Here is a 28,000-nt window from a genome sequence, read left to right on the forward strand (position 1 = left end):
ACTTAATAAACAACTAACAAAATAACTACACAATATACTCTGTTGTCTCAAATGCTTTTGTCTGCCGAGCTGTGGTTTACTGCAACATAATAAGTATTTGTTATGAATTACTTACCTTCTGCAGTGGAGGGTGAGTTTGCTAGTTTCAACAGTACAGGAAGTGTTCATACATAATCGTCCGACAAAAGCATTTCGGTTCAACTTAGGTTCCTACTAATTTGAATCCATCATAGGAATCTTTAACCACATATGTCGTGACCAAATCAAGTAGCTACTATTATGTTTTGAGCTGCATTCTAAATAACTTAATCATTAATAGCCACAGTTTTCCCTCTATTCCCATATTTATGAATTCTATCCCCTGCTTACTTCAGTTGCATTCATTGCATGCATGTCCTTTTAACCTTTATTAAAAACATCTTCAAAAAAAAACAAACATGCATTATCATGTGTTAAACATTAACACAGAATTTTTATTTTTATTAGAGTTTTTTTATATCCAAATACATTTCAGCAAAGTAAATAGCAAATTATAACAAATAGATTAAATTAAGGGGGTTGTAATACATTTTCAAATAATTTGCCACAAAAATTTAGAACAACTTAAGAAATCCACATTCGTGTAAATAAAGCTTTTACATATAATCAAAAGTACACATAATTCAACTTTCCGTATGCATGCATGTGCAACAGAGATATTTATTTTTCTTTCTTTTTTTAGGATAAATGGGTAATTATATATTTCTGTTAAATATTTATTTATTTATTATTTTTATTATTTTAGGATAAATGGGTAATTATATATTTCTGTCAAACCCTATTAATAACAATTAGGGAACATGATAAATTTTAAAAACGTTTATATACACTGTTAGTGTACTTGCTTAATAAAACACTGTTTTCATAAATTCGGTGTCTTTAATATTTTTAAAATTTTATGAAAGTCTGAAAAAAATAATGAAACAAAGCAATTATCAACTAGAAGCATTTAACTTTAGCTTTATTTGGGCCATATTCTATGCATGTTTCTGAGGGATCTGGCACACACTGCGTTGAATTTACCCGTGTGTGTGTCTCTTTAAGGAGAAAGTGAAATCACGTGTCTCACTGTAGAAAGTTTGACAAGTTGGTCGACATAAGTACTCTGTTTTCCCGCTATCGAAAACCTTGAATGTCATTCTCTTGTGTCTTTTTCTTCGGTTAATAACAACCTCGCAATCTCACCTGGAATCGAAGTCTTCTCCGTTAGCGACAATATAAAATCACACCAAAAAAACATGGAACTCGTGCAGGTAACGAAACCAGCAACAGTTTGGTGATCTTCGTCCTTTCCGCATCAGGAAAATCAAGTGGAGGATCTCACCTTTATTTTTCTCCATTTACAGAAAATCATGTCGGGGTTTAGTCTGGACTTGGGACCCGTGAAAGAGCCACTGGGATTTATCCGAATCCTGGAGTGGGTGAGTTTCTGCGATCACGCAACAGATCCAAAGTCACATTGTGTCGCTGACACGTTCATTATGACAACCGATAGATATAGTTGCACATGCTTTTAAACACTGTATTATGTGTGATCATATCCAGTAAGTTATCTCACCGACAATACAAGTACGTAGCACTCACAATATGGGTGCTGTTTTGTCAACAAGGGGGCCAACACCCATGTCAAATAAGGGCCCCATTTATTTTATTATAAAGGTCATCTAAAAATTATATAGACACCTTATAACGTGTTCATCCGATAGGGATATGCGCTTTGTAGAAATCTCTCGAGCATACCAAATGCATGCAAATCATACAAGTCCTTGCCTTGAGCAACAGTCCCTTGATACTTAAATGATGTTTACATTGCCAACGGCAGGAGGAACCAAGATCGTCCTGTGGCCACATGCGCATATAAAAGAAGCTCCTTTGGTGGACTTCGGCTAATAGTAAAATTATAGCACTGCCACAATTGGGAAAACAAGGCTTATATAAAACACACCTATCTGCAGGCGCTCCGACTGATGGGGTTAACTAGGCTGAAAGTCTAACATACTAAGAATCAGGGCTGTTCTGGATGTGAAAATATCAGGCTTCAGTCTTTTTTTTTTTTTATATGTCAGTCATGCTCTTAACAAAAAAAAAAATGAATTTTTGCTTGAATCAAGAATAGATTTCTAAAAGGAATTAAAGCTTCTTTTTTTTTTCGGAAGGGGATCTAGTAATGGGGTTAACAAATTAGATAAATTTAGGGGTTGTAATACATTTATTCAAAGATAATTTGCCACAAATTTTAGAACATCTTAAGAAATCCACATCGGAAAATATAAAGCTTACATAAATCAAAAGTACACATAATTCAACTGTTCCGTATGCATGCATGTGCAAACAGAGATATTATTTCTTTCATTTTATTATATATTATAATTGAAAATACATTAAACAGTAAATTTTTTATTATTTATTATTTTTATTATTTTAGGATAAAATGGGTCAGTATATGTTTCTGTCAAACCCTATAATAACAATTAGGGAACAATGATAAATTTTAAAAATGTTTATATACACTTTAGTGTACTTGCTTATCAAAACACTGTTTCATAAATTGTGTCTTGATAATATTTTTTTTTTTTTTTTTTTTTAAACTTTATGAAAAGCTCTGATAAATGAAAACAAAGCAATTATCAACTCCCAGAAGCATTTAACCTTTAGCTTATTTTGGGCCTATTCTATGCATGTTTCTGAGGGATCTGGCAACACTGCGTTGAATTTACCCGTGTGTGTGTCTCTTTAAGAGAAAGTTGAAATCACGTGTCTCACTGTAGAAAGTTTGACAAGTTGGTCGACATAAGTACTTGGTTTTCCCCGCTATCGAAACCTTGAATGTCATTCTCTTGTGTTCTTTTCCTTCGGTTAATAACAACCTCGCAATCTCACCTGGAAGTCGAAGGAAGTTTTCCGTTAGCGACAATATAAAAATACACCAAAAAAACATGGAACCTCCGTGCAGGTAACGAAACCTCAACAGTTTGTTGATCTTCGTCCCTTTCCGCTCAGGAAAATCAAGTGGAGGATCTCACCTTATTTTCTCCATTTACAGAAAATCCATGTCGGGGTTTAGTCTGGACTTGGGACCAGTGAAATAGCCACTGGGATTTATCCGAATCCTGGAGTGGGTGAGTTTTCTGCGATCACGCAACAGATCCAATGTCACATTGTGTCGCTGACACGTTCATTATGACAACCGATAGATAGTTGCACATGCTTTTAAACACTGTATTATGTGTGATCATATCCATGTAATTATCTCACCCGACAATACAAGTACGTAGCACTCACATATGGTGCTGTTTTGTCAACAAGGGGCAACACCCATGTCAAAATAATGGCCCATTATTTTATTATAAAGGTCATCTAAACATATAGACACCTTAACGTGTGTCATTCTGATAGGATATGCGCTGTAGAAATCTTCTCGAGCATACAAATGCATGCAAATTCATACAAGTCCTGCCTTGCGCACAGTCCCTTGATAATTAAATGATGTTTACATTGCCAACGGCAGGAGACAACCAAGATCGTCCTGTTTGCCACATGCGCATTAAGAAGCTACTAATGGTGGACTTTAGTCTAATAGTAAAATATAGCACTGCAAACAATGGAAAATCTAGGCTATAAAACACACCTATCTGCAGGGCCGCTCCGACTGATGTGGGTAACTAGGCCTGAAGTTCATTAACCTACTAAGAAATCAGGCTGGATGTGAAATTAGCTTCAGTTTTTTTTATGTCAGTCTGCTCTAAAATGAATTTTTGATGAATCAAGAATAGATTTCTAACAGAATAAAGCTTTCTTCGGAAGGGGATCTCAGCTACTTGGGTTTGCGGAGCTGAATATATTTTAGTTTGTCCTCTGTTTAGTCGTAGACTAGACTGAAATTCGATCCGGCTGGTCTGATATGGTTTTGACATCCGGAAGTAGAAGCTAACCGCCACATATTTCACAGTTGATGTGTGTGAAACTATACCTGCATACTCGCTGGTGTAAATATCTGAAAAAACCGGCCAAGATCATTTTTAGAAGCGATGTTGTATGTACAGAAAAAAAGAATCCCAGCAGCTGTTGCTCAAATAGCTTGTAGTTTATCAGATGTTCACCAACTGGATATGTGTTGAATTGAGCAGGCCATGCATTTGCATTGATATGCTGTCATGAATCTAGGCCTGTGGGTAGTTTCTTAGCTCTGTTTATTTCACCTGGCGGGTCTAAATCTCTTTCGCTTTTGCCAGTGCCTTTGGCACTTTGCACACAGTTTAACCTTGTCTTTGCAAGTCAGTATAATTTGCGAACATGCAAGACGTTAGACAAAATACAAGGTGCAATTTAACACAACAGTGTTGTTTTTGGTTCCTTTGTATGGAGATAATGCACAATTCATCACAAGCCCATTGGAAATGACTCCAGACAATGCAAATAATATGAGGTGTAAATGAAGCTGCTATCTCTGTAGGTTATGCCAGCTAAACCCTTGTTCCTCTTTCACCTAGTAGGAAATACACTACTACTATGCAGATTTGGTGACACAAAACTTGATACAACTTTTTTGCTTGGCTATTCCCTGGTGATAATGTGTGATCGCTGCCTATACTTACCTCAAACTGGTTTTTTAACAAAAATATTAAGCAGCACAACCGTTTTTTGTCATGATAATAACAAGGTCTGGAGTTAGTTGCATGTAAGTGCTTTGATGTGGAAGAGGATATGGCTTACAGGCCTATGTCTTCATAAGCATTTTTTCTCAAGAATGTGCTGAATTGCATAAAATCTGAGGAAATGGGCGGTTTGACACATTATTTACTTAAAGCAAAAATATCACCCACTCCTTTAAAATCAGCATGTGTCTGCAGTGATGTTTTTGCTTTTAACCCCCACAGCCCAGATCTCCCGATATTAATGTAACAATAAAGAGGAAGCTTTGGTTGCTAACAGGTGAACTGACCTCTGGTCATGTTGACGGTGGTTGGCAGGGATGGTTCATTCACATAAGGCACTGTTTAATAGTCACTTGCTGCGTGTAGGTGTGCATTCCAGTGTGAAACGTGGCATCGGCGCCACCATGTGGTTCTGATGGTGCCAGGCAACCCTTAGTTGGCTCGCTGTGCTTCTCTGAGCCAAGCACCTGCACTGTACGCTCAACAGGAATGGAGCCAAAGTCTCGCCGGGGTGAAGATCGCACACCCTCTCTTTAGAAAGTGGAGGGATTTTCTTGGCAGCAAAAACATAGGGCTATTTTTAAAATCATTTTGGGGTGCAATACACACCAATGTGTCCCAGGATCAGATATCTGGTTTAATGAAAGGAGAAAAAACAGCCTTTGTTGGCAAAGTGTGTTTTTATTTTTAAAATTTTTTATTTTTTGGTGATGTTTTTGGTCAGATATCACATCATTGCCCATAAGAATCATCTGTTAAAATTGTATCTTGATTTAATTTTTCATTTTTCATTAGAAAGTGAATGATCATGCATGAGAAAAATATATACAGAGATAGCTTTAGCAGTTTTCTGACAAGTATGTCACATTTCACTCCAAAAATTTTACTGTAAAATGAAATTTTATAATAATTGCATAAAATATATTCATTTTAAAGAACATATAATTACCAAAAAAAAAAGTTAAAGAAAATTAAGCCTAGTTTTAGGACCATTATAATATTTATTACCATGATGGCATTATTTTCATGGCCATTTGATTTTTGCACATCACCAAAACTGTTTAATATTCAATTTATACTATTATAGTATTTATTAATATTTTGAATAACTTTTATTTTTATCATTTCAGATTTCATTTTAATTTATATTCTAGTAATTTTCTGTGCTTTTGTCATAATTTTGTGCTTTTTTTAAATTATATAATTTTATGTACTTCAACTTATGTACTCCCAAAAACAATTTTTTACATTTTACTGTTTATTTTATTTCAGCTTTATTTCAATTACTGAAAATCATTTTTAATCTTTTTATTTTTAGTTAACAATTCACAAACCACATTTTCCCCCCTCAAGACATTTTTTCCATCACATTCCCCATTTTAAACAGCAGCATTTTGAAAATAGAATTCTCACAAAGGTCTCTGTTCTGGAGGGAAGTTCTGCATCCCACTATTGTTTCTTCTGTGTAACAACAACCGCTTCTCAGAAGACCCTTCATTGTTCCTTAAACGGGGGTTCCACAGAGGCCCTTCAGTGATCAAATAGTCCTTGGAATTCTTTAATATGTAGCTGAAATCTAAAAAAAAAGTTGAACTTTAACTTGGTTTGAATATTTGTGCTTCATTTCCACTGACTCAGACTGGGAGTAGCTGTCTTAAAGTGATAGTTCACCCAAAAATGAAGATAATAATATGAGGGTGTGCGAAAATAATAACAGAACATTTTTGGGTGAACTTATACCTTTAAGCATTTTCCCATTAGTTCTTCACAATTTGCTAAATCTAAGATTTACAATGTTCGTCTGTTCACTGTATGGCTCTTAAAAGTTACTTTTTCATGCTTGCTAATGTATCATGTCACTATTTCACAGCAAAACACCTTGGATCAGAGAATACTGAAAAAAATGCCAGCAAAAACTTCAGAGATTCAGAGCTGTGCTAATGTAGTTATTCTCACAAATGTCTGCAGAAGCCACTTCCTGTGTGGAAGTGGAGCGTTTGTAAAAGGATATGTGTGAGGCAGTGAGGGCAGAAGCGTTGAAGGATCATTTACAGATGTAGGGCTTGGATGAAGACAGCGCTCTTACTATAATGTGACGTCAGCAATTGCCACACACAAATGCTGAATTCATGTTTTTGAAGTTATATTTTTATATAAACCTACACTAATTGGACTGCATCTATTTGTTACTATTAATGTTTCTGATGTTTCTGGAAAATAACACCTTGATTCTTGAAAATAATATCATGCATAAATAATTTTTAAATCCAGATCCTATTCCAGAAGTGGACAAAACAGAATGCAGTAATATTTATATTGATGAGACACAAACTGCTTAAACAAAATTGCTGAAAATAAATATTTATTTTAATCTATTTCCAAAGAACAGAACATTTTTCATTCAAACCTAAAACCATACAATTTAAAAAGAAAAAAAAATAATTTAGTTAAAATTGATGTAAAAACTAAAATCATTTTTAATTTAGTTGAACTTGATGCACTAAACTGAACTAAAACTGAAACAAAAATTAATAAAAACTAATACAAATAAAAAAAAAACAGCTTAAAAAAATTATTAAATTAAACAGATAGATAGATAGATAGATAGATAATTCAAAATATGAATAAAAACAGTGTTGATAATATCTAAACAGCCAAACGCTCTTCACAAGAACTCTGTAATAGTTTCATAGAAATTTTCTAGATGTCTAATTATCATAATTTTTGTGTTTTTAGGTATTCACCATTTGTGCCTTTGCCACCACTGGTGGTTATGTTGGATCCACTGAGTTAATCATTGATTGTGGAGCTAAAAAAGAAGACATTATTGCTCATTTTGGATATCCTTTTAGGTAAAACATCCAGATCTCTTACAAATTATTTTTAAGTGCAGGTGTCATTTTTTTAAAAATGCTTAAATGCTGTCCTACTGCTAGTCATGCAATGAGTAATCCATATGTATGTTGTTTGAAGAAAGTGAATGCTATAGTTTTGTAACATAACCAGAGAGACACTAAATTGAGCTCTGCTAAACATGTGACTTCCTGTTATTAGGCTCCCGAGTCAGTCATATGACGTTCCTCACTGCAATCAGACCAAGAACGTGACTTACCTGCAGGGGGATTTCTCCTCCTCGGCCGAGTTCTTCGTCTCAGTGGGTGTCTTGGGCTTCTTGTACTGTACTTTCACCCTCATCCTGTACTTGGGCTACCAGCAGGTTTACAGGGAGTCTAACCGTGGCCCGACCATTGTGAGTCATCACTCATTTGGAAATATTATTGTGATTATATGAATGTCATTAAAATCAATGAGAGTTATTTTGTATTTCACTTTTAAATGTACTTGTCAAGAAATTTTTTTTAACAAAATTATCTTTGTGATGCAGAATGTTTGTGACAATTAATATAAAATTCAAATATGGTTAGTGAGGATTTTTGAATTGGTTTGATTTACAGCTTATGAATTATCAACCAATGTGGGGTTTTTTTTGTTTTGTTTTGTTTTTTTTCTTCAGTAGACATATTATTTGTATGTTTTTATATAGCCATATATATGGTTGCAAATTAGAGATTTATTTAATTAATTTTGTGTATATTTATTTATTAGTTTATTTTTTTTGTAATGTATTTGCAAACTTTTAACAAAGGTATTAACAAAAAGCTTCATACAGTTGCAGAATTGTAATTTTATTTCCACCCATTTTAACCTAAATAAATTCAAACGTACATAAAAATATTTAAAAAAAAGTGTATATATGTATGCATACATGCATATATACATACATATTTATTATTATTATTATTATTATTATTTTTATTTATGCTGTCCTACTCACTGATATATTTGTGGTCTGTACAGTGTACATTTATTTTACATTATTTAATAAATTCACTAATAAAATTACAATTTTAACAGAAAACATTAATTATGGATTGTAAAGTTTGGAAGTATTGTACATTCTGGAAGTGACACACTTGTGTTAATCGTCCAAGTGTCTGTTACTCAAACCTTCTCATGATCTGTTGGACTAATTTTGTGCTTTTACTTTTGACAGCCACTTTATCAGAATATGTGACCCTGGAGCACAGAACCAGTCTTAAGGCACTGGGGTACATTTGTAACAATAGCAAAATTAGTTTTGATTACTAATATGCATTGCTAAGGACTTCATCTGGACAATTTTAAAGGTGTTTTCTCAATATTTAGATTTTTTTTTTGCACCCTCAGATTCCAGATTTTCAAATAGTTGTATCTCGGCCAAATATTGCGATATCCTCATAAACTATACATCAATGGAAAGCTTATTTATTCAGCTTTCAGCTGATGTATTAATCTCAATTTAGACACTTAAGGTTTTGTGGTCCAGGGTCACATATCAGAATATCCCTACCACTTCCATGAACAAGAACTGATATCCCTAACTTTACTCTGGTTTCTCTCCAGGATCTGATTGTGACCGGGATCTTTGCTTTCTTGTGGCTGGTTTGCTCCTCAGCCTGGGGAAAAGGTTTAACCGATGTCAAATATGCTACGGATGCTGACAGGCTAATAAGCGTTTGTCTGCCTGATAAGTGTGTGGTCAAGAGCTACGCTTCAATGGGTCGTCTCAACTCCTCTGTGGTAAGTACGATCACTGTTAGTTCTGCTCCAAATTCTTTAGATTAAGCCTGGTTAACATCTAGAACATTTCATTGGCCAATATTCGTTTTATTATGTATGTATAGATTATATAGTTCACATTTCCTAACATTGCTCTAAGGCAGAACTACTTTTACTGCCTTTTGGTTCTGTGCAAACCTACAAACTGATAATTTGAAAAATTGTGGATAACCCTAAAACAAAATACTTGTTTATATTTGATATGCACATTTCTAAGGCTTTTAAATGATCAGAACTTTGCTGAAAAACCTGTTGCGAAGCATTTACGACTTACCTTTTGTTGTCTGATTGGTCGTTTATACCTTTTTTTTTTTTTTTTTTTTTTTTTTAGCCATTAAAAGGCCTTTAACTATAATTGTAAACATGTCCACCTTCGGGTTGTGGTTCACGTGTCTTTTTCCTGTGAAATCTTTAATGATTTTTCTGAAGTAAATGTAAGAATAACTTTTATATTGTTATTAATATTTGTTATGAACAAATATTCACTGATGAACACTTACTGGACCGAAGCAGCTTGGGTTTAATTGATTATCCATATATCATGTATTATAAAAATCATGTTAAAATGTGAGTAGCAAATATGATTCATCAGGCTTTTAAGGAAAATTTATTTCTTCATCTTGCAATCATCATTGCATTATGTTTTGACCCCCATAATAAAAACTATAAAGCTTTGATCATAAAACTAAGTATTTAATTATCATCATACTTAACATAGAGTGACATTTTTTGAAAGTAGCCTGTTATACTGTTATAGATCTCATTGATTTTTCATTACAAGCTATCAGAATTTCATCATACTTTTTTTTTGGCCAGCAACTGCACCAAATCGCATATTTTGGCTCAGTTTTGGCCTGAATAAAATTAAAGGGATACTCCACCCCAAAATCAAAAAATTTTCATTAATCACTTAGCCCCATGTCGTTCCAAACCCGTAAAAGCTCAGTTCGTCTTCGGAACACAATTTAAGATATTTTGGATGGAAACCGGGAGGCCTGTGACTGTCCCATAGACTGCCAAGTAAATAGCAGTGTCAAGGTCCATAAAAGGTATGAAGGTCATCATCAGAATACTCCATCTGCCATCAGACGTGCAATCTGGGTTATATGAAGCGATGGGAGCACTTTTTGTAAGCGAAGAAACCAAAAATAACGACTTTATTCAACAATTTCTTGTAAACAGTCTCCTCTGTGTCTCTCCATATCACCATATGCTGTGTATGCTCTTCTGTGTCATACGCGCCACAAGGATGCGCTGTTTCTACGTGTATTTAGCTTTGATTTGAAAGAAAACAGCACATCCTTGTGGCGTGGATGACACAGAAGAGCATACGCAGCATACGGTGATATGAACGAAGCTTTTATGGGTTTGGACCGACACGGGGGTAAGTGATTAATGACAAAATTTTCATTTTGGGGTGGAGTATCCCTTTAAGCTGTTTTTTTTTTTGTTTGTTTGTTTTTTTACCTCTTTGAGCATGAGCTCCATATCATTCTATATCATATATGATCCATAAAAAAACATATGTATCAAATATGATACTCTGCAAAAACACATACAATATACTGAATCCATAAAATGTTCAGTTTAAAAAAAATAAAATTTTCTGTCTTATTTCATATTTCAGGCTTCAAGATTCAATTATTGTTGCAATTTGAAAAAGTTTATAAACTCATTTAACATATTATTTATTTTTTTTGGCCTTGCCTCTTCCTGGCCGGTGGGAGAAAAGTGTCATCTATCGTGATGAAATTATCCTTCTCCTTCTAGTAATCTGTTTGTAAGTAAATGAGCATTTCAGAAACGAGCAGTCGAAGCACTACATGTATCTTTCTCTTTTCTGCATCTTCTAGCTCTTTGGATTCCTAAACCTGATATTGTGGGCAGGAAACTGCTGGTTCATCTACAAGGAGACTCCGTTTCATAAGCCGGCCAATCCCCCGCCCAGCGTAGAGGGAGGAGTTTCCACCTCCTAATTAGACAAGACGGGCTCCTTCCTCTCCTCTCCACTCGTTCATAAAGCAGAGGAAAGAAACTACACTTTGATGTGCAAAAGCTTTGTTTCTAGCATCATGCGTCACAGTTCATTACATTAGAAATTCATCATTTCTTCATGGATTTTTGTTTATTTTGGTGTTTATTTAATGGCTCTGGTCAGAAGCTAATTTTGTCACGCAGGTAAAAAAAAAGAAACCAAATTATTTATCAGATCAGTATCATTTCAGTTACAACTTAGAATAAACTTGTTCTATGTTATTGATGGTTTTCATTTGAATTAATTTGATATAAAGTTGACCTGCATTTCAGTAACTCTAAATGTCCACTACAATCAGACCTTATGAGAAGCAGACATCGCATTTGAAAGCTCTTATGCAAAACATCTCTGAGCATTTAAAATACTAGCACACTAATATCTAGCTCCAGACATTTAAAGCTCGTCTTTGCTTGTAGTTTTAAAAAAAAACTATTTATTGGTTTAAGTGCCTTTTCATTTACGTTCATAATAGAATGTTTTTCCACAGCCACATCTGAGTCACCTTACATTTGTCAGGGAAGGATAAACTAAAAAAATCAGTCTTAGTTTCAGCCATAAAGCCTCTGATATTTCGTCTGTAACCTTTATTTTAAATGTTTGTGTGAATTCTCTGAGTTGACTCCTTTTGAAGTGGTATTTGGTAATAAATTACTACGCCAAAGGCCATATTTCATTTTCTATCAGGAAAAATGTTAACTATTCAACACTAGTCATTGTTCAACAGAAGGAAACACTTGTTTGATTGTTTTTCTACTGTTTGGTAATGTAGTAATGTTGTCAATGTTTGTATTTGGCTGTTATTAGATGTGGCACTGTAAATGAAGCGTCTGTATCACATGGGTTGATGTTTATATTTACAGAAAGAACACTTAATTTTGTGCATCTGTGGCCTTCTGTTTTACCATCTTACTTTTTACAGAAATAAATGTTTTGTGGGGGATTGCATTCAGTTGAATTAAAAAAAAAAATAGTATAATTGTTCAACAACAGTGTTTGTCTGTGGGCATTTTATGTTCTGTTAAAAATGTATTATTTGTTTCAGTCTGAATCGGCAGTTTTGTTTTTTGTTATATCCTCAAGTAGTTGTTTTAATCATAAGATGAAACTTTCAAATGAATGAATATTCAAGGCCACATCTAAACTTTTTAATCAACATAGCTGTAAAAGGTAGGTAAAGGTAAACACATTAAATTATTAATATAAATTGTTAAAAGAAAGTAGTTGGGGTGTATTTGTGATTAAAGAAGGAAAAAAGTGAAAAGTGCCATTTAAAAATCTTTCCTTGGGTCACATATTGATTTTTTTTTTTTTTTTTTTTTTTGTCCTGGAGCAATCCTCAATTTTGGTTGTGACTTTTGGAAAATATAGCCTTCATATTTGTGTTTGTGTGTGTGTGTTTTATATCTCTATGCTACGTTCAGAAGGAAAATCTCCATAAAGGCTGTTTGCAGTTTTGGTTAGTATTAAAAGAGGAGAGCTGTGTATATATTGGTGCGTGTTTTATTTCCAAAAGGCTGCTGTTTACTACATAACCACTAGATGGTAATATTGTAAACAAAATAAATACATCGACTAAGAAAGTCACTGGTGTTGACCATACATGTTTCTTTTGGGTCGAAAATCGTGAAAAGAAAAAAAAATAATTAAATATACAAATTCACGGCAAACCGACATACGTGAATAATAAATAACATATGTATTGTTTATGATTTAAAGCCTTGAATAATATACTAATCCAACTACACCAAGAAAAAAAATCGAATCAGATGTTATTTATCTGTATTACATAAAGAAAATGAAGCCTATTTTAAAACCATTAAGATTTTTTTGTTGTTATGCATGTGCTTAATTGTCATGAAAATGTCACAACGCTTATAAAAAGGTTTATTTTATTTAAAGTAAAAGTAAATTATAATTACATATTTTTAAATATTTTAAGAATGTGAAATATTTATTTTCAAATACAGTTTACAATTTACATTACAAATATGTAAAGGGTTTGAAGGTTCGTCCAAATAAAATAATGTCAATTAAAATATCAATAATGCAAATAAAATTAAAAACTGCATGAAAAAAAAAATATTTTGCATAAAAAGTGCGCGCGCACGCAGGTTCCCCCTCCACCCACGGGAGCGCGCAATATGACGTCAGCGCCTTGCCGCGCGGTGATGATGGCGGTGCGTGAACGCGCAGTTAAAGTAATGGCTGCTCCGGAACGGCGGGTGCCTTGTCTCGATGATTTCGTGGGCCAAAGCTGGAGCGCCTGGACGGAAAGAGCCAACCTGACAGCATCGGAGGGTGAGTGAGCACTTCGTCGCCGGTATTTCTCCATCCACCACCAAAAAGTCTCACGGATGTGCTTTATTGTTCGTGGAAAAGGCACGGCATCCCGAACCATGTTACCCAAACAAAGAACCTGCCGGGTCCTAGTGCCGGCCGGGTTACGCGCTTGCGCTCTCTCTCCCTGATCAGTGTCGTCATAATAGAACGTGTTCCGTGTTCGTTTTGTCTGGAACTTCAAATGAAACAAACGCACTGAGTTTAAAACCACGAATCTGCTTTTTTCGGCGCGCACTTTATCAAAGCAGTTAATAATGTAGGGATCATTTGCAGGTAGTTTTTATTTTGGCCCCACCCACAGAAGAGCTTAAAGAGATGACCAGTTCATGGCACAGATTGCATTTCACACGAAAAATCTTGGGGTATAAAGCCTGAACAGTTGAATAGATCTCCCATTATGACTCTCATTAAACACCACAGTATGCATAAATCAATGTTGGTCCCTTTTCTCACAGTTTTGACTCAATACATTGCATTCAAGACAGTAACCAAATATAGTTCAGCATAGAAGAACCCATTATAGGTCTGATTATTGGAGGGCACATGTCCTTCTCAATGTTTCTATGGTTACGGCCCATTGAATTAACTGGGTTTAGAATGTAGCATTTACATAAGATGCCCATATTATGTTCTGTGTTGCTAAGGCATTGATGATAATGCATGGAAGTCTGTTGTTCTATAATGGTCATGTAACCTTTCATTTTTCATAGGGTCCGATGGAGATGAATACAGCAAGAATGGCAAAAAAACGGCGGAAACCATGACACTGAGGAAAGAGGGTAGGCGTTATGTACTTTCCTTTGATTTCAAGGGGACACTGCGGTATTAACATGAACCCATTTAGTGATGGACTGATATATAAGCCTATTAATTGGCCGCTGTTTTGAGATTTTCAACATTAAAACACGGTAGTTCCTCCTGTCAGGTCCAGCTTTTATAAACAGCCTTATCAATGAATAATAAACATTGTTCTTTTGGGAAATTCGGCTTCTGAAAGTAAATAAAAAAGGCATGTTAAGTTGAACAGAGCTATTATTACAGTGTCCTAGGCTGAATGCAGGTAAATATCGGACTATCACTAGTAGGAACTACTTAAACATGTTTAGAAACATTTTGAATTTACAAACAGGAAGCTTCAACACACACACACACACAATTTCTCTTTGGAGAAAATGACTATTTAAAAACATTTCCTCTAGTTAATTTTTCGAACAAAGCTAATTTGTCCCTATTGTTTGGTATGCTTTTGTAGATATGTCCATCTTCGGTCATTTTCCTGGGCACGATGACTTCTATCTGGTGGTTTGCGGCCATTGCAGTCAGGTGGTGAAGCCTCAGGCTTTCGAGAAGCATTGTGAGAGGAGGCACGGCCCTCTGGGTAAGATCTATGCACACCTCCGCTCCACCCCACCTCCGCTTCAGCAGCAGAGATCCCGTCATGGACACACCCACCCTTCCCACGGAGCCTCCTCTTGGAGTGGCAGGAACCAGAATGTCGGGCCGCTGCGGGCATCACCGCAATCTCCCTCAACACCTCCTCAGTTCAGACACACGAAACCTACTAAAGAAGGATTAACTAAACATAAACTAATCTTACATTTTAAAATAAATGTCTAAAAGAGTAACAAAACAGCCCTGCATCTTAAAAAAATCAAATAAAAAATCAAAAATTATACCCAAATTATACCTAAATTGTTGTTCAAATTCTTTTCAATGATTAAAATAACAAAAGCAGTAAAATGTCAAAAGTTTCCAAAAAATTTAATGAAAAAAAAAAGATATTCAAAATGTGTCCTACTCACACCACCTTGTGATCTGGAAAAAGTGGAAATAAGGATTAGGCATAAAATGTCTTTAGAATTATTCATGATGCTGGATGTTGTAATCTGTGGTTATTAGAATTATATAATTTATATATATATATATATATAATTTAAATGTGATGATCATTCCAACAGGCACTCGCCTTCAAACTCGGGCCATTCAGAATCAGCTGTTTTTAAGCAGCCCCCTCCCATCGAACCAACCCGGAGCTCCCCTTCCCCTACTCACAGAGACCCCCCATGGCCACATGGAGGCCCCTCGCCCAATCGGCCTTCCTCAGCTGAGAAGCCTCAATCCCAAAGAGGCGAGGCTGCTTCGGCCCCTGTCGCCTCCGGACACCACCGTGGGCAGAGGACGTACAAAATGGTCTCCAGTAAGTCATTACTGAGGCCTTTCATATCCATTGCTCCAAACTAAACCTATATATTATACAGTTTAGATTTGATAATTAACATTAGGCTACATTTGCATTAGAACCAGATCAGTTTTTCATATTATGCCATTCTTATGTATACAGATTATTCAATCATTCATTTACACACACACATATATGTATGCAGTATATAATAGTTGTTAACTTTTTAAAACACATACTTTTATTGAATTTTATTTTATGACTTTCTTAGCTTGTGTATAATCTACCTAGTATGTTATGTTTTTGAAGATAAAATGCTTTTCTCGTTTTCCACAGAAAAAGATTGTGACCTTGACAAGCACTGTGGTGTGTTGGACCCCGAGAGAAAGAAAGTTTGTACTCGACTTTTGACCTGCAATGTGAGTTGACCACCACTTCCACCTATCACCTATATTAGTGTGCAATGTTTCAAACCCATGGTGAATATGTCTTAAGTACTGTTCTTTATTCTGACAGAATATTCCAGAAAGCAGAATTGTTGCATCTGATGCTTTTTGCTGTCCTGTAGTAATAGCAGAAATCTATCTAAACTTCAGAGGGTTGAAGCATTCACTGGTTTCAGTGTGTACACAGACAGGAAGTTCAGCGAACATGACATACAGGAAGTGGGAAAGGGATTACAGGAAAAGCCTCAGTGACTTCAGGTTTTTGTTAAGGTTAGTTCACCCAAAAATGAAAATTAGCCCATAAATTACTCGCCCCTCAAGTCATCCTCGGTGTATATGACTTTCTTCTTCCAGACAAATCCAGTCGGAGTTCCATTAAAAATGGTCTTTGATCTTTCAAGCTGTTTCATGGCACTCACGGGGTGTGCATTGCTTCAGTCCAAAAGAAGTGAAATAAAAAGCACCCATCCATAAAAAAAAGTGTCTCGCATGGCTCCAGGGGGTAAACAAAGTCCTCCTGTAGCGAATTGATGCGTTTTTGTATGAAATATCCATATTCAAAACGTAATAATCACTTTAATGTAGTTTGCGGCAACAGTTGTACACAGAAGCAGCTCTGGGCTGATGACGTATGAGGTCAGCGTTGCGCATGCGCCAGTGAGTCTTGCGAAAACCAACGTTTGTTAACAGGAGCAAAGGAAGCAAAGATTCCTTACTTTAGCAAAGGAAAACCAGTCTCCTCTTGGTTTAAATCGAAATCCTCCGACATTCTTCTTTACAAATCCTTGTTTTGTACTTTTAATTAGTGACCGTTGTTTTGTTTTGATCTCTCCCCTGCGCTTCCGAGTCGTCACTTCTGAGCAGTGCATGCGCAAAGCCGAACTTATACGTCATCCGCTCGGAAACTGTTTCCGTGTACAACAGTAAACGCAAGCTACATTAAATTATTACGTTTTAAATATGGATATTTTTCTTACAAAAACACATCGATTCGCTACAGGAGGAGAGCCGTGTGAGACACTTTTTTTTTTTTTTTTTTTTATGGATGGGCGCTTTTTATTTCACTTCTTTTTGACTGATGCATTGCAACACCCACTGAGTGCCATGAAACAGCTTGAAAGATCAAAGACTATTTTTTTATATAACTCCAACTGGATTTGTGTGAAAGAAGAAAGTCATATGCACCAAGGATGACTTGAGGGTGAGTAATTTATGGGCTAATTTCATTTTTGGGTGAACTAACCAACCAAATAAACAAAAAAATACCTGCCTACAATACTGCTAGTAAAAAAAAAAACAAAAAAAAAAATAAATAAAGTGATGGTGACATACAGCCAAGTATGGTGACCCATAATCAGAATTCGTGCTCTGCATTTAACCCATCCAAAGTGCACACACACAGCAGTGAACACACACACACTGTGAGCACACACCTGGAGCATTGGGCACCCATTTATGCTGCGGTGCCCGGGGAAAGTAAAGTAAACAGCAATAATTTAATTTCATATTATTTTTTATTTTCTAAAACATTGTAATAGAAAAGTTATTGTGAGTATTTGATATCATGCATGTTTTTTTGGGATGGTTAAGAAATAAAAGAAGAACAAATGTCCTGCTTCACAGCTGGATGATGATCAGTGTCTAGGGCACGGTGCTCCACAGGTGTTATATAAAACGGTTCTTGGGGCACAAAGTGAGAATAACACATTGTTTGCTTTGTGCAGTCATAGGGTTGAGCACTTCTAAATTATTTATTAAAACTACACAGTCCCAAAGGCTTGCCAGTGCTTAATATTGCATAAAAGCCAAAATCACAATGCATAATGAAAGCACTTACACTCTCACCAGTTACGTTTTATGAATGATGTGATGAAAAAAAACCATCATCTCTTCTCCAGATTCACTCCATTCATCAGCGCAGGAAGGTGCAAGGCAGGAGTAAAAACTTTGACCAGCTGGTGGCAGAGCTGAAGATGAGCTCGAGGGCTCGTGATCGGGTATCTCAGGCCCCAGAGAGTTCAGCTGCTTCGACTGTAAGCCCAGAACCTCCCAGAGATTCACCCGCACCGCCTCTCTGCCGGAGACCTCTGACGAACAGCCCTGCATTTAGGTTAGAAACATCAATGAAAAGTCCAGAGAAACAATTTTTTTAATATATATTTTATTTCTAATTTTAATATTTATGTGTGTGTGTGTAAAGAAAATTATTTAGATAGATAAAAAGCGAGAGAGATGTGAATACAATGGATATATATATATATCTATATATATATATATATATATATATATATATAATATATATATATAATATATATATATATATATATATTATATATCATATATAATATCTATAATCTAGATAGATAAGATAGATAAAAAGCGAGAGAGATGTGAATACAATGGTGTTTGCGAATAGTTAGCTGTAGTTTGCTGGACATTGACTGTCTGTCTGATTCTGTTCATCTGTGTGTGTGTGTGGCAGAACACCCACATTGTCTGAAAGTTTGGAGGAGGATAAACCCCATGTGGAGGATGGCAGCACCTGGCCATACTCTCCTCTCACCCAGGCCCACATCTCAGGTGATGAGAGTGAAGGAGAGGGGAACGATGACCTCGCAGACTGGCACTCGACTCCATGGCATCCCAAACCAGCCGCGGTACAACTAAACACTTCCACAGTGTCAGCTAGCATTACCTTTGTAACTGCATAGCTTGTTCAGACATGACATTGTCTGTGGTTTTTAAATGACTGTGACTCTTTAAACACTCTTAACTGAATAAGACGGAGTGTCAGTATTAATCCTCTGCCTTTTCCCAACAGCTTTGTTCATTTGGGAGTCATTCTCTGGGTCACGGTGTCTTCACTTTCGATCGACGGTTGCACCATCTACGGTCTGCCATGAGTGCCATGGTGGAGAACCACCTCAGCGCACATCTGTGGAAGTAAGAACCACTTGACTTATTGTCGTGGCAATTTTCCATTTCAATTAAAGGGATGAGACAAAAGTCTTTTGAATATTTATTTTCCTGCAGGAAAAGGTCTACATTCATACAATCATTCAGGGTTGGCTGTAGATTGCAACAACGAGGAAACACCCAAACTCAACATTTATACGTTCATCAAATGCGGATGCTCTATCCCATGCAATTATAATGCATATTCAACATATATGTCCATTTAAGGTGGCTAACTGTGTCCTCCAGATGCGTTTCTAAGTATTCAATGCAAATCATTTTCAAAGTAGCCAGGACATCTAAGAAACTAAAATAACATCTGTCTCACACTTGGCTTGCACATACACAAATAGATTTCCTGTTATACTGCTTAGTACGGTGAAGCAAATCATATTAATATTTCAGATAGAAATATTTCCTCCACACTTATATATGTCCTGACATAAATACAAATAGTGGGGTGATGATCTCAACAAAAAGTTCAAAAGCAAGCACGGCTTTTTTAGTTTTTATATTTCTTAAGGACTTTCCTCAAATTAGCATTATTATGAAAAAAATATTTAAATATATAATTTTATCTATATATGCGTGTGTGTGTGTTGTGTGTGTGTGGTGTATATATCATCTATGTACTACATAAACTTAAAGTTTTTTTAAGAACTCATCTATGTACTATTTATTTGTACTGTCTTTATTTGTGCTGATTTTAACAAATAATTTTATTACAGTAACTTCAAGTAAAACAACAGATGCATTACAATAATACAAATTTGGAGGAATGTGCTTAATTTTTATTAAAATACACGAAGCAAAAAAAACAAATGGTCCTAAAAATCGTACTTTTGTCATTTGATTTTGGGGTGGAATGTGAGCAGGACTTGTTCTTGACAGGTTTGGTAAGATTCACTCACAGATCACATGCTCTGAGCCTGTGCCAGGATCCATCAGCATTATCTTGTTTCCTTTTGACAGCGGTGTTTTTACTTCCTGCACTGCATGTAAAAGTAAATGTTTTGTCTCACTACCCCTTGTTCCTCTCCTACTCACAGAAAAATACCTCAAGCATCAGATCCTCACTCCCAGAGTCCCCCGGCCAAGACTGCAGCCGTTCCTGCCTCTCCTTCCTCCATTTCTCAGCATTCCAAACAGAAAGCAGGAAGTCACAACTCAACTTCTCTCAAGACTTCCTTCTACTCTTCCCATGGACCAGGAAAGGAGCCAAACCCACAGAGTTCCTCGACCAGCAAGGCTTACGGTCAGTCCGAGAACTCTGGGGGTGGCCAGTCCACAGCTCTCCCGTCTAAACTCGGCCGAGCTCCCGCTCAATCAGGCCCCGGTCGGCCCAAGAACTCGACTGGCCGCACCAATAAACAGCAGCTGCGTCTCAGGGAAGCAGAGCGGACGACCACGCCGGACGCCGCTGCACTGCGCAAACGGAAAGCCTCTTACAACGAGTCGGACACTGTCGGCCCGGACAAGAATTTAGTTTCTCAGAACAAGGGGCGGCCCCTCATCAGCAAAACGCCACCGTCTGCCTCTCACGGACAAACCAACGGCTCGCTTTCACCGGGAAGCAGGCCGCGTCCCCAGCACGCACCCTCTGATCCCCACACGCCATCCTTGTGGAACTTTAAGAGGACTCACCTCCCGGCCCACCATTCGCCCCCCGAATCTGCCCCGCACAGCCGAGGAGTGGACTCAGGACTGCATGGCAGGGTGGCCAGCTTATAACAAAAGTTTTTGGAAAAAAAACAAAAGAACAGCCTCCCCTCCACACCCCAAAAACCACAACTCCCCCCCACTTCCCCACATTCCGGCTTCTATCACTGGAAAGAAAGCAAAGGGGCGGGACTCTTCGTAGGAGGGGAAAAGAAACTCAGCACACAAAAGGTGAGCAAACATTTAGTTCTGTTAAAACTAACTTGATACTTAATATCTCTTTCAACTGTAACTATCAAACGATGGTAAACTGCATAAAATTATGTGTGTGTGTGTGTATGTTGTGTTCAATTTCTTTGAATTGCACTTCAGGTAATTCCTCTTCCTGTTATTCTATATTCAACAGCTTGTGGAGCTGTGGACAATTGAATGCAAAGTCCAACTCATAACTAGAAAAAGATCCAATTCTTAAAATCAGAATTTTTTTTCCAGTTCTGAAAGCATAGCCAAATTAAACACAATTATACACAAATGAGGGTTCATGTTGATGTGAATAAGAGTGAATTCTGTGGATCTTAAAAGGATCTGCATTGTAAAAAGGTGATGAGAAACACACACTACTGTTCAAAATTATTATTATTATTTTTTAAATTAACACTTTTATCCACAAAATTGCTTAAGATTGATCAAAAGTGACATTTATATAGTTACTAAAAATATAAATGCTATAAATATAAAATATAAATAAAATCTTACTATTCAAAGGATTTAAAAAAAAACTATCAGTTTCCAGATATATATATATATATATATATATATATAATATATATATAATATTTTTTTTTTTTTTTTTTTTTTTCTTTCTATTAATTATATAATTAAGAAATGTTTCTTGAGCAGCAAATAAGCATCTTAGAATGATTTCTGAAAGATTGTGTGACACTGAAGACTGGTATGATATTAGACAGACATTAATGTTAACATTGTTTGTTATCATATTAATTGTTCTCTGTTGCCTTTTTCAACAGCCAAAATTGCACCACTGAGAGTGCCAGCCTTACAAGCCACTAAAAGAGCGAGCCCTACGAACTCTACCATATAGAACTGTGGACGCAGGACTCCGCATGTTTGACTGACTGTTTAAACTGTGTGTGTGTGTGTGCGCACATGTTTAGCTATTATGAATGTCTGTGTGTGTGTGTGGAGGTGTATGTAATGAGATGGGGGAGTGAATTTCTCTGTGAATTCAGAAAATACCTCAGAATCTACTGAATAATGCTGCTACGTAAATGTTGTTTATAAAATGGATTAAAATATTCTTTATACTCAGCACTAGGTCTTTTTTTATTATTATGAATTTTTAAATTGATAAATGGGTTAATTTGACAAAACCTGTCATTGTGACTTTTTATTTTCATTATGCATACACTCTAACAGTCTTAAAAGAAAAGAGATTTTAATATATGAAATCCCAAAAAAAAAACACAAATCAATAAATTAAATCTAACAAAAAACACACTAAACTCTCTCACTGACTTTAAAAGGGAAAAAAATAATATATGAAATCTCAGAAAAAAAAAAACTCGAAGCATGCATGTATATTTAATTCACTGCATTGTTAATCATTTTTGTTTTTTTATAAGGAGTTATTTATTATTTAATTCTTATCAATTATTAACTACAAAATATATACAATAAATAATTTTTATTAATTTTTTATCCCTAACAAACTGCAATCACTAAATAATCAGAGGTGTGGAACTCATTACGTAAGAGCACCACACCGGTTTTATTATTATTATTTTTTTTTTTTGGCCAAGTGTACAAAAATTAAAAAAACAAAATTATTTTTTTTTTTGGCCAAGTGTACAAAAATTACAAAAGTTGTTTTTTTGTGCGTGAAAAATGTGTCACCTGTTCGTTCATTAGATACATCCCTGCTCAGTTTCTCTCTCGCTTTATAAATGTCTTGCGCATGCGCAAGTACTGTCATATCCTTGCAGAAGCTTAGCTCATAAATAATTAAGTAGATTACAGTTACGTATCATGTTTATTTTAAATATTAAGAAGGCTGCTCACCTATGGCGCACGCTTAGCTATTGAATATTAATGTGGTCGTGCTGTAGTTGCTTGGTAACCTTCCAATCGCAACTGCATGGCTCCTGAATATTAAGAGTCCATCCCTTATCATAGTAGGATTCCTATCCAGGAAATGCATTTCCAAGTATCACTGTCACTGACACATAAATGGCACCGAACAGGACTAGCAGCTTATCTACCACCGCAAGTGTCATTTGAAAACTGAGAGAGTTCTTAAGTTGATATATATATGCGTTTCGGATCTAAAAATCAGGTTTTGTGAAGCTCAGTAGGAATGACACTTGAGATACGTTGTCTATCGAGTAATTTAGGCGTACACGTAAAAATCTGAGCTGCGAATTAACTCTCAGGAATGGCGAGAGGGATGCGCTCGTCTCTGGATGTTGAGTACAGTGCGGTGGGAGAGGGGCTCGGGATGCGGGAGTTCTGGCTCTATGTGTGGCTGCGCAGACTGGCTGTGGTCGCTGCGCACATCATGTCACTCGGCCTGGTCATTCTCACATCCATACTGTCCAGACCAGGAACAAGTGAGTCTTTTCACTTCTTTTGCACATTTTTTTTTTTTTTACAGCTGTCTGTACATGCAAATACATATACTGCGCCACTTTTAGATGTTTCCTTTACAAAAAGTACCATGGTATAGCGATAGTATCAGATGTCGGGGAAATTCAAGTGATATTTGCATGATACTTAAAAAAAAAAACATAGTACAAGAATATGATAGTACTGTGGAAATTTATGGTGTTACTGGCAATATTTTATAAACTCTAACTCATATAAACATATATAAAAATGTCTGACAGATTAGTAGTAAATATAGACCTGCATTGATTTATTAGGAATATATAGAAATGAAAGAGCCTTGTAATTTCTACTCCAAAAGTAGCCATTTCTTTAACAAAATAGTTTTGAGACATGTCACCATGGCAGTACTGTGTTTTGGAAGTGTACTGTCATTGCAATTGTAGGATATTGTTTAAAGTACATTGGAAAACCATGGGTTATGAATACAATAATCAGTCATTACAATGTATATATCCAAAATATGGTGATGTTACAATGGTTTTGGACATTTGTACTTGTTTTTTATAGGCTGTACCATGGTAGTTTAATAGTATTTTTGGAGTATTTAGTATATATAGTAGAATAGTAAAGTAGAGTATGATGGTATTTTGGAGTATATATATGAAAGTACAAAATATGGGAAGACTGTTTTTAGACATGTACCATGGCAATTCTATAAGATGACTATGAACTAGTGACATTAAGCATATATGTTTTGGTATTGATAAAATGAAAATGAATATAAAGTATTTCCAAATATTACAAAAAAATCCCTATTTTTCTTTAACTCCTGTGTTTATTCATTTCAGGTCTCTTCTCATGGCATCCTGTCTGCATGTCCCTTGGGGTAAGTTTTTATACATTCAGATACATAATAAAATATTATATAATGTATCATATTTTCAGCCATAGGTTTATAAAAGGATGACATTTATTGTTTTATAATCTCTCCTGGAGTTTTTAATCATGCATCGTGTCTCGGTGATGTTCAGCGTCTCAGGGAATGAATAAAATATGTCTTTTGTAAATAATGAATTGAGTGTGGTGAAACACAAAGACAGTGGAATTATCCCCATCTGCTTTAGCATGGGAATCTGATTACATTCACCTTGATGACGAGGACTAATAACGTGAGATGACCTGGCTGAGGTCAGTCTCAGATTTTGACCCATGTACAGTATAGGAAATAGTCTATGATTTATTTTTGCTCTAAAAATCAAGTCATCATATACACCACCATTCAAAAGTTTGAGGATTTTTTTTTCTTCAAACAAATTAATTATTTTTAGCAAAAAGACATTAATGATCAAAAATGACAGTAAAGACTTCTATAAAAGGCATCACGGTTTCCACAACAATATTAAGCAGCACAACTGTTTTTAACATTGATGATAGTAATACATGTTTCTTGAGCAGCAAATCAGCATATTAGAATGATTTCTGAAGGATCATGTGACACTGAAGACTGGAGTAATAATGCTGAAAATCCATCTTTGCATCACAGGAATAAATTACATTTATACAAAACAGTTATTTTAAAAAGTGACAATATTTCACAATATAAGTGTGTTTTTTTTTTACTGTATATTGAAAAACTAAACGCAGCTTTGAAATGATTAATAAATAAAAAATTAAGAGACTTTTTCATAAACATTTAAAAATCCGTCCCATACTTTTGAACAAAGTATACATGCTGCATACTAAGTATGCAAGTGCTCATGGTTGTGACATCATCATAATTTTTTTTTTTTTTGCAGAAATCACCTATTTTGCTGCCCATTCTCAGTAACTCAGAAATTTAAATTGTGAACATTGTCTATATATATCGAACAATGCTGTTTTATGTGTCCTCTTCATGAAATTATTACAAAGCCTTACTATTTCTCTCTTCTGTTTTAGTTTTGTCTGTGCATGACACAAGGGATCCTGCTTTTCTCCGCCGACGGCAGCCCGTTCTGCTTTAAATCGCGGAAGTGGAAGGTTCGTCTGCACTGGTTTTTCCAGGCTGTGCTGCTGGTGTGTGGAGCTACAGGATTCGGATTCATGGTGGCCAGCAAGAACATAAAGGAGCTTCCACACTTCACTTCCTGGCACAGCCTGCTGGGAGTCGCAACAATGGCCGCTACCGTGCTGCAGGCGATCTGCGGCGTCTTTCTCCTCTTCCCCAAACTCATCAGCACTCACTCGTTTCCTCGGTTGAGACTGTATCATGCCACCTGCGGTCTGGTGGCCTACCTGCTGGCCACCATCACCGTCATATCAGCCATGTTTACAGACTGGTTTCAGGCATTGGTAAGAGACACAATCTGGTATATATTCCTACTCCTCCCACTTTTTCCCGCCTTGGTGGTGATGAACCAAATCACTAGTGCCTTCCTGCCCAAAAAGAAGATTACTAGCTGAATACTAAAGCCTCAAATTAGAGCCTATTTAAGGATCTGGACTATAGTAGGCTTTAGAAACAACACTACTCTAAGGATGTGATGAGATCAAAAACAGCACAAATTTTGACATTTTAAATGATGTACACTCATATAAGATTCGACTTTGTCCCAAATTGCACATTTTATGTGTACTTGCAGTTTTGTAGAGGTACAAGCAGCTGTAATAGAGATGCTTTTCTATGAAAAATGTTAAAGGATAAACATGCATCCAGGCCAGTAGGGGTCAGTATAAAGTCCAAGAGCAATATTGTGTTATAAGACAATAAATCACAGCCAGCAAAATGTTGCGTCTGAAATCGTGCACTGTTCGAGTAGATACTAGTAGATTTGAATTTGATGTAGGTACTACACCTTTTGATGTAGTGTTTTTCACATACTACACAGTAGGGAATGATTCGATTTTGGACGCATCCGAAATAGCATACTGGCCTTCTTTATAGTAGGTGAAAACAGTATGTGAGTAGTATGTCTGAATCCACAGTTTTCATAATACAGTAGGCAGAAAGTACCAGGGCGACCTACTAACTTCCGGCAAGATTCTGAATTGCGCATCTGATGGACACGTTACTATCCCATGAGGCCATGGGAGACTATTTTTAAATGACAATGAAGCAAGGCAACTGACTCTGGTAGGTCACATGATGTTCGGGTTACATTCATACTATATAAAACATACTTAAAAAAAAAGCACCTCTTCAGTGAGCATGCGATTTCAAACGCAGCCCAAACAGCATTTTTGCTCCCTTGAAGTACACTTTCGGTAAGAGGAGTGATCATATAGTCTTTCCAATGAAATTAAGTGACTATAGACAGTTAGAAAGTGTATATAGAGATTTTAAGGAACTAAATTTGCTGATTATGATCACATGATCCAGTGACTACTTGGGATTTATTCTGAAACTTCAGGTAATTTCTTTCAGATTCAAATTGGGATTTTATTTATCAATTGCTCTTATTTCAAAAGGCCTCTGCACTGAAAATATACTTGCATATTTTCAGTATTTACATAAGTTTAGTTAAAAACAGAAAGAATGTTTGACTTTCATAGTGAGCCTGGTGTACAGATGCACCCTTCGTGCACATTTATGTATGTTTACTACTGATCATGCTTTAACATTATAAATGTGGAATTCTGTATTTACATATTTTTTGCAACTTAATACAAGCAACTGTCTGTGCTTTGTGTAGGACATATTTTATGTGATGAACTGAGAACAGTTTTTGGGTTTTATGTTACTATGCACTGCTGAATAGGGAGCCTTGTGGCACTGTGGGAAAATAAACAAAATGCCGTTTGGATTGCAAGAATAAGCTTATTGTATTACAGTAAGCTTGGAAATGATATATACATCATTGTCATGTTCTTCTCTTCTTTCAACCCCCTCTGTGTGAGTTTTGCAATATTTTAGGGTGTTGTAATTGAGTTTGTTGCAGTATTTGATTGTGTGCCTTCATCCACAGAACTGGCTGTATGATACCGATATGAACAACATGACATAAAAATGAAAGTTTTGACTTGTTTTTGTGTGGACTAGTAATGCAATGAGAAATTTGTAATAACCCATATGTGGTCAGGTTTTAAGATTTTAAAGCTACACTCTTATGAATGTAAAAATCGACTCAGGGTTGTCTATGAATTATTGGCGTATCGACTAAAAACTATATATATATTTTTAAATATTTTACTACATTGTATGAAAAGTATTTGGGGTTGGTGTGGTCATTCATATGAACAGTAAATGATTGTTTTTACTTGATGCTTTGTGAATTTCTGTAAATAAACATTGTCATTTAAGCTCACTTTATGAAAAGACTCGCCATGTTCTAACTGCTTATGTCCTACTTATATAAAAAAATATTCAATATTTTGCCATTTATACTTATTTATACAAAGTTTCTTTTTTCTCAGACAAACTTCTCATCTT

General features: G+C 35.8%; 3 protein-coding genes across 3 annotated transcripts; all 3 read left to right on the plus strand.

Annotated features, from left to right (window-relative positions):
* Positions 1-1,085: 1,085 nt before the first annotated feature.
* LOC109097291 (synaptophysin-like protein 1) lies at positions 1,086-12,872 on the plus strand. Its single transcript, XM_042766685.1, has 6 exons — positions 1,086-1,292; positions 1,386-1,460; positions 7,431-7,546; positions 7,749-7,944; positions 9,138-9,314; positions 11,207-12,872. The coding sequence occupies exons 1-6, from the start codon at positions 1,278-1,280 to the stop codon at positions 11,327-11,329; spliced, it is 702 nt and encodes a 233-aa protein (XP_042622619.1). The 5' UTR covers positions 1,086-1,277; the 3' UTR covers positions 11,330-12,872.
* Positions 12,873-13,399: 527 nt separating this feature from the next.
* On the plus strand, positions 13,400-22,322 carry LOC109097294 (ataxin-7-like protein 2). Its single transcript, XM_042766686.1, is given in 10 exon segments — positions 13,400-13,686; positions 14,439-14,507; positions 14,981-15,301; positions 15,686-15,925; positions 16,244-16,326; positions 18,252-18,463; positions 18,836-19,010; positions 19,175-19,296; positions 20,358-21,198; positions 21,996-22,322. Coding segments are annotated over 10 exon segments (2,238 nt in total). The 5' UTR covers positions 13,400-13,529; the 3' UTR covers positions 22,014-22,322.
* Positions 22,323-22,963: 641 nt separating this feature from the next.
* Positions 22,964-27,822, plus strand: LOC109097295 (probable transmembrane reductase CYB561D1). Its single transcript, XM_019110918.2, has 3 exons — positions 22,964-23,594; positions 24,441-24,478; positions 25,531-27,822. Exons 1-3 carry the CDS (start codon positions 23,420-23,422, stop codon positions 26,032-26,034), a joined length of 717 nt encoding a protein of 238 aa, XP_018966463.1. The 5' UTR covers positions 22,964-23,419; the 3' UTR covers positions 26,035-27,822.
* Positions 27,823-28,000: the final 178 nt, after the last annotated feature.

Source organism: Cyprinus carpio, chromosome A11, assembly GCF_018340385.1.
Source record: "Cyprinus carpio isolate SPL01 chromosome A11, ASM1834038v1, whole genome shotgun sequence".
Lineage (NCBI taxonomy): Eukaryota > Metazoa > Chordata > Actinopteri > Cypriniformes > Cyprinidae > Cyprinus > Cyprinus carpio.